Genomic DNA, 8,349 nt, shown 5'->3' with positions numbered 1-8,349 from the left:
TCATGTTTTTTGCTTGCGCCTACTTCGTGAACTTGTCCATACAATTCTTACAATTTCTATGTCATATTCTCTTTTTATGATTTCAAGTAACTTTGATGGCATGCTATAGGTCTTTTATACGTGTTGCATGGGTGCCGTCACATTATAACGTCATTGCGGCATTATGTTGGGAATGTTGTACTTATTTGGGATAGAAGAGCGTGTTAAATATACATTGGTACCAGACATAACTCTATATGACGTTTATAATTGAGAATTGGGGGTCCAACCCCCTTCCTAGTCCGTGTTACAAGATATGGCTCAGTAGTTCTAGAGTTCAATATTGTTTGTTTATTTGGCTACTAATAACGGTCTTACCATCAGCACAGCAAAGTTGGTGAGATGATCGCATTCACATTCTTGGCGGCCATTTTGAATTTCACCAATTGTTCTACAACCTTCAGTTGACCAGTTACCTCGTCCACTATCAGCTTCATAATCCCAGTACACACAAGCTGAATTATTGGCGGTATTGAAGTAATCACTCTGGAATACGTTATTAAACACAATGACAATGATCATACACATTTCAAACACAATAGTGCATGTTTTTATTCAGATTTTTTTCAGATCAAACACGAAACATTGCGTATTATTATTAGGCGATGTAAAATCGGATAGAGTATTAGGAGAAACTGGTGAAAGTGTGTTTGGCCTGTTTACAATTTTAATTATATATTTACTTCATTCTCTTTGTTATACATTTAACTTTGTTATACAGTTTATCCTGTTAAAATATCATTACTCATTAGTTAAATGAGCAGATACAATGAAAATCATAAATACAATTATTGCTAAGGGATGGCTCAAAACCCCAACCCCCGGTCGACCACCGCATTCTATTGTTCGGAAACCTACAGGGATACCATTGTCCTTAAGCACCTGCCGTGATAAATTAATGGAAACTATAGATGAAAAAATACTAATACCGAAACTCGTTGGAAGACTGTGCGTATTGGTTCTTCAAGATTGATTATTCTTATTCCTCCAACAGTACAAGACAATACACGGGTATTGATATCACGTTGGTAATCTTGATTGTTGCTATTTGATTCAGCGAGAGATACGGATTTGAAGAGAACGGGTGTTGAGAAAAAGGCAAACGTTACTCGGATCATCTCAGACTCTGTTGGATAAATATTTAGAATCCATATTATTATCACGACATACATGTACTTAAAGGCGAGTGACACGATTGACTGTCTCATCTTAGTCACGTCCATCACAACAGTGGAATACTGAGCGGTGTAGCAAACCAAGATGATGTACGGTTGTAAATTTATGCATTAGAATTTTTAAAAAAAAGGAATAACTATAAACCGTCCTTTTGTATTATATTGGTAGAATATTAGCGACATTATGGATTAAATTTGAAAATGAGAGCTATTTCTGTCATGATCGCTCCCCAGACTCTGCAAGGCCGTTCCCAAGATACAAAGGAATGGTTTATAATCTATGTATCTGACCTATTGGTCATGTGTTTACCTTTGATATGACCTATGTTGGTCTGAGATCAAAACTGCCAGGCACAAGATACTATAGTTTAAATGGTCGAACTTGATGTTTTTTCATTAACTTTGCTTTCAAAGCAAATAATACTAAAATGTTATCAAACTTGTTTACAAATGCATCAAGCTAAATACATAATATCACACCAAACTTCAAAGGTTTTTAATAGTTGAGTTTTGAAAAGATTTATGCGGTCTGCCATAGACACTCCCGTGTTATTTTGCCTGGCTTGAAACAACAGAGAGCGGTCTGAATGTAAACATGTGATACCATAGGTCAACTCATTGATATCTTTTATAGGTTAGTTTGGGAAAATGTGAACGGTGAGTTTACCCGTATCTTTAGCTGTATCAAATACGGAGGCTGGAATGAATATCAAGGTATCCGCTTCAGGTCTGAATTCATCTACCAGTTGCTGTGAGTCTAGTAATACGATGTTCTCATCAATCAATGCTTCTGCAGCTGCTCCAGCAGACACGATACCTAACCCATTTTGAAGTTCACTTCCAGAAACCTCATGTACCTCTGCTGCAAGATTTGCACGGACATTACGATATGGGTCACCTTCAGATACTTGGACATTTTGTAATTGTGTTTCCAGAGCTAATGTTGCATCATTGAGTGCATTTGTGTAAACGATGTCTTCTAGGATTTCAGGGTTGACATCCATTACATTATTCAAAACTCCAATTACACCATTGGCAACCTAACAAAGAGCAAAATTGATATCAGCAAACATATAAACATATCAAAACAAGAAAGTCTCCAATCGGTTGAGTGGTCATAACTTTGAGCATAATTAATTATAATAATAAGCAATACAACAAGCATCAATGATCGATTGAAAGATCAAACTAATGTGTTTACATTAGTTTGATCTTTCAATCGATCATTGATGCTTAATCAATCCTTATTATTTATAAAATCAAGTAATTGACTACTGTTAGTGTTAATCGTTGTCGGTGGTATTGATATTGACCAATATAAATTTATCATTAATTCTGATTAATTAGTTGTTAAATAAATAATAACAAGCATCGAAGCAGCATCGACGGTTGATCCAAAGATCAGACAAATTTGTTTTTGGTGCCTAAAGCCTCTGATTGTTTGGAGCTTAATTATGTATAAGCGATAAGAATTATGCTTATGAATGTTTGAAGAATTTGTTAGCTGTAGTATGATATCACACTTGTTTTATCTATTCCATATCCCTCACATTAATTTTACAAGCAGACATTAAAAGCATGGATTTTACTGTAGAGGCCTATGGTGCGGCGGACTTCACCAAGACCCATAATCTCGGCATTTATCTCCGGGTAAGGTGGTACGTTAAAACAGTTATCACTAAAAATGAGCGCAAAGGATAAAGCACTGATTACATTGTAATGGTGAAGGATTAATTATGTTTTGATGTTTACTAACCATAGGTTCTGGTGACTGAACGTCAACTGCGTTTACTATAATGTCGATAGCTGAATGTACACCATCTACACTAATGTTTTGTGATCTCTCTGATATACTCGTCGCATTGTCCAGTACACTCTGAACATTATCCATGGTCAAAGCAATCTAAGAGTTAGGAATTCAAACACAACAAGATTTAGCAATTGATATGAACCTAGCCGGGCGTGCTGGGTAGGAAATGTCAATCTTAAAATTTGACCTTTGGCCCCTAAACTTCGACATTTTGGGTAATAAATATTGTAACATTTTTAGGATGTCGTAAGAATTATTCCTGTTGAACCAATTTTGAAATTTGACCTTTGAACCCTACACTTTAACCTTTGGGGTCACAAAGATTTTCAATATGTTTAGGGTGTCATAAGGATCATATCTGTGCAGATGGCATGTTACTATGTTACATGTAGAATAAATTATATTTGAAGATTTTTAGACTTTAACGGAAATAACTCCTTAATGACATTTGACCCCAAATAGCTGATACATATGCAAGTGACGTCATTGTAGGATGTAACATGTGAGAGAAGAGAAGACGTATTTTGAAAATTTGCTGCCAGAAGAAGAAAGATCCGATAGCAAATCAAGACCTAGCCGGTCACCCGGCTGGGTAATACATGCAAGATTTATACACTGTTTATGTTTAACCTCTTAAGCATTCGCTGTAAAATCTTTATCGATCCGTTAAAAAGGGAATTGCCTATTTCCGATTTACAATATTTTGTAGTTTATATAGGAGACCAAAGGATACACTGAAATTGGATCCAATTCAGCCATCTGTTTTGATGGTTATCGAAAAAATTGCTTTTTCCAAATGCAACACGGAGTCCACATGACATGACCATAGGTTATTGTTATATGAGTGTTTATGGCATCAATTAAAATATTATGCAGGTCATACACCCGGATTTGAGGTGATAGTCATGTCCATAATCACTGGAAACTGATGAATATCAATCACTTACATACAACTTGTATCACAGCAGGACATCAGCCAAAAAAAAAAAACGAAGAAAAAGAAAAAACAAGAGACATAGAAAAGATAAGAAGATGATGTTAAGAAGACTGTAACACAACTGGGTATCACCATGTCTGAGAATTCCCAACCAGGTTTGAAAAGGAGATTACATCTTCCCGTGCATTTCAAATTCCATTTATCGTTATTTTGAGCAAAATACCCTTTGCATAAGAGTACAAGGAGGACCATTTACCTCAGCAAGTTTCTTCAGCTGCTCGTCGACTGTCAAGTTTCGCCCACATGTACAAATAATTGAATCATGTAGAAAATGTGGTTGAGACAGATAATCACCATCACAAAATCCACTCACCATAGGCTTATCACCTTATTGAGAGAAAAAAAAAGTAAAAAGCAATGGTCGAAAATTAGTATATTTTGGCCCGGCCACACGCCTCCACCCAATCCCACATCAAGAACCATCCACGGGGTGTATATCCCAAATGGAAAAAAAAATCCAATCTGTTAAAAATCACGATACTTGGGCGATGGAATAAACTGAAATAAAAAATAAATGCTTTGTATGATGGTTTCATTGCTTTAATAGCTACATTTTTGTTATCGGTTTAAAATATCTCTCATTATGAATTAACAAGAACAGCAACAACGACAACCAGATAACAACCATGGCAACAGCAAAAACCAGATAACAACCATGGCAACAGCAAAAACACCAATAACAACAGTTGCTTATAGACCTTTTCAAATGGAAGTTTTCCGAAGCTTGTTATGGATGACTCCGTTTACAATTCCGGGTCATCGACGCTAACGCAACTATTACGTCTGAACAAATATCTGCGTAAATAACACGGTCAAGCGTTGGGTATGGCTTGTGCAAGAGATTGATATTTATATTGCGAAGACCACACGAAGACCAAATCAAATGTGCCGCAGACATCAAACATCTGCATTTTTCTTTCTTTTACTGTCAAATTGTGAAGTGCCAAATAGGGGAATCGTTAGTTCAATAACTTTAGAAAATATTTCTCTGTGATGACTCATGTTGATTTTGCCTAAGAACTTTGTATTTTACGCAAAAGGGTACGTGATTCCGCTTGATTCATTGTGCACCAAGTTGACTCATTAGCTTACTGAATAAATACTGCGGTTTCCGATCTTTTCCGATCTTGATTTGAAAAGGTCTATTAGGTTCTGCAAACCGGTTGAGCAAAGATAAAACAAATATCCCGGTGGGCATCACTTTACCGCAACATTTTTCACTATTCTACCCTATACATACAAGATGAAATTGTATGTTTGTTGTCCCAATTTCCATGTTTACACTAGTCTGTATGTACCAATTGTGGTGTTTGAACCCAAATATAGTAATTCTAATCGCTTTCTGAAAGATGGAGCTGGCTAACCTGACACGCTACTGAATAGCAACAATACTTACTATTGAAGGTGTACCATGGACACTCCCCAGTAACACTGGCTTCAACGTTACCAGGATTTGTGTGTCCACCTACAAGTGTAGCTGGTATATACAGTGTTCCGTGGGGTGATGCATCACAGACGTATCTATCACAAAGTCCTGTTGTATTGAAGTAATGGCACGACATGCAAACATTAGTAATATTTCCCAAACCGCTGAAATTGAGGCCCACGAGCATTCTATATTATGCTTTGCAGCATCAAACAGTAATTATTATACTTTATATTTATCAATCTTATCACAGAGACGATGCAGACCCTTCCTCCCTAGTGTAGAAATATTACTACAGCGTGTCACTCAATGAGATAATCAGGATTGTGAAAATCAAGCAACTTTGCAAGTGCCATTTTGACATGACATTTGGCACTAATGATTGAAGTATTCCCATGAAGCATGCAGGTTTCCCAACCCCAATGAAAGTATACATAGGCCTCTTTAGAATAGCAAACACTGACGAATTCATCTGCAGCATCAAATTTGGGTAAAAGTCCTTAGTTTTGGAGAAAATCCCAAAACTAAAAATTTGGCCAAAATTTGACCTGTTATAAATAAAATACTGCACATCATAGATAGGTTATTACCAGAGGTTTTTAACACAATTGAAACAAATTTCACCCTGTATACATTTTGATATTCCTTTCCCGCCCGAATCTACTACGGTTCAATTTGTATCATGCATACTGTGTACCCTTGATTTTCTCTTTAAGCATCCACTATTATATTGTTTTTAATACCTGCGCTTTTTACGTTCACATTCAATGCGTCGAAGTACCCGTTATTTTCGTTTGCTATCACTGAAAAGCCATGTTTGATTGTGTCAATCAAATCAGTGATTGGTTGGTTACTTCCTTCAATATACATATTCATATCTGCTATGACGCTCCCATCTGATAATGACGTCACTTGGAAGGAAGGTGACCTCGGAAGTGACGCAATCCTTGTAAATTGCTGTTCCAACTAGATTTTATAAAAAGTGGTGAAATGACGAATGAAGGAACACAATTATACTTAATGTTGCCACAAGAAGCTCTCAGCAATTTGCGTTTGTTTGGAGATTAAACTTCCCATTATCAGAACAGGTCGAATTCAGCATATTGTTCATACAATACTACTTGATATGACCATCAAGTTTAAAAATATCTATACATGTAATTCATTTATAAATGAATCTATATCATGATGGAAATAAACTTCAATAATATTTTATATTTACAATTAAATGTAGCAAAAATAAGCAAAACGGTAGAATACATATACTTACGAATGATTCAATACGTGTAGAAGTTTCAGCAAATGATCTCGAGTCTAGATTTGTCAAATCTCCATTAAATTTAAAAGAAGGAAAACGACCACCGGTAACCAAGAACAGTAAAATACCTGCAAATAACGAATTTAATAATTACAACCAATATACTGCATAACATTTTCCAAATAACTTTGTGCTGAACTATTTGTAATTTTACAGGTTTTCAAAATGGGTAGTTTTGTCAAAACTTGGAATTCATCATTTTTACGCAATATCCTGTAACTTCCATTAGAAACGACCAATTTCCAAAATCTAAAATTCCTAAACATTACGTTTTGTTACCCGGAGAGATTTGACCATGTCTCACCTCCTTTTTCAACCAAATCGATGGTAATAACTCTTGTAGTGAGGGATCAACATTTAACCACAAATTGCCTCAAGCAAAACTCACTTCCTGGGAACTAAATACCACACAAGGTCATTTTTATGTAACTCATTGACCATTTGGGGTATATATACTGCCAATAGCTACATGATATCCTTGTGATCTGGTCAACTCATTGACATGTACCAAGCTCAGGAGGGAATTCAATTTTTGATCAATTCTCTCCAGGTAGTGAAACGTAATGAAATTTTTTAGAATTTAAAACAATACTACCAATAGTAATGCTCTTCATACCTAAAAAAATCCACTTTCCCGGTATCATTCTGTGATATCCTGTACAAGGTTGAGAGTGACAGACGCGGGCAGGGGTTATGTTAGGAGGGGAATTACACTGAACGTTGACAAATGTATAGTCCTCACCTTGTACTAGAATTGTAGCACTCCTTTCCACGACAGGTCCACCTGAAGTTCCCTGACCGTAACATGTATAGCGGCCCTGATCTCTTGCCCTAACGCTTGAAATAGTAATAACTTCTTGACCTATGAACTCTGGCAAGTGTCGTCCATCTTTTGTCCATAAGATGGCGTTAACATTATCAATTCGACACGTGAGGGTTACCATATTGAATAAATCTGTTGCCACAGACATTGGAGCTTCAATAACTAGCGGTGCTAGGTCTGTTAGATAAAAAATCACATTTAGACAATACAATTATGGTAGACATTAAACCATTCCTATAATTGGCTCTTCCCTGCCGGTGATGGGGTATAACCATTAATAGCACGCCCTTATTGCCCTCACTTTCATTATTATATAACATGTTTAGGTTTAGGTAATCTCAAAATAATCAAACTTATAACATAAAAAAGAATCCCTACCATTTTCAATGACTTCTGCACCACAATCGCTTCCTGTAAATTCCGACGTACATATGCATCGATATTCGGTCTCGTACAATGCAAAACAGGTACCCTGATTCAAGCATGGTAAACTGGTGCACGGGTCTATATGAGATATAGAAAATATTGTAACTAGTGCGACCGTCAACAATACTTCAACCACTATATTCAGTACTAATTAAGAAATTGTTTTGGTGCCGCACCATTAATCGCATTGAAATTATGTATTTACTTCACAAGGAGTAAGCCCCCCCCCCCTAATACATTTTTGTGTCTTTTTTTACAATAAGCTCCTATGCAATGTCAAAAGTCAATAACACAGGGTAAAAGTTTTATTTAGAATGATCTACTTTCTTGAAAAA

General features: G+C 36.2%; 1 protein-coding gene across 1 annotated transcript; it reads right to left on the bottom strand.

The window, feature by feature from the left end:
• Positions 1-330: 330 nt before the first annotated feature.
• LOC140168733 (adhesion G-protein coupled receptor G6-like) lies at positions 331-5,583 on the bottom strand. The gene is made up of 6 exons (XM_072192143.1): positions 5,418-5,583; positions 4,218-4,348; positions 2,971-3,117; positions 1,882-2,254; positions 969-1,165; positions 331-525 (listed from the first exon to the last, which is right to left on the bottom strand). Exons 1-6 carry the CDS (start codon positions 5,581-5,583, stop codon positions 331-333), a joined length of 1,209 nt encoding a protein of 402 aa, XP_072048244.1.
• Between the last annotated feature and the right edge of the window lie 2,766 nt (positions 5,584-8,349).

This window comes from Amphiura filiformis, chromosome 13 (genome assembly GCF_039555335.1).
Source record: "Amphiura filiformis chromosome 13, Afil_fr2py, whole genome shotgun sequence".
Classification (NCBI taxonomy): Eukaryota; Metazoa; Echinodermata; class Ophiuroidea; order Amphilepidida; family Amphiuridae; genus Amphiura; species Amphiura filiformis.
This window is presented reverse-complemented; position numbering and strand designations above follow the sequence as displayed.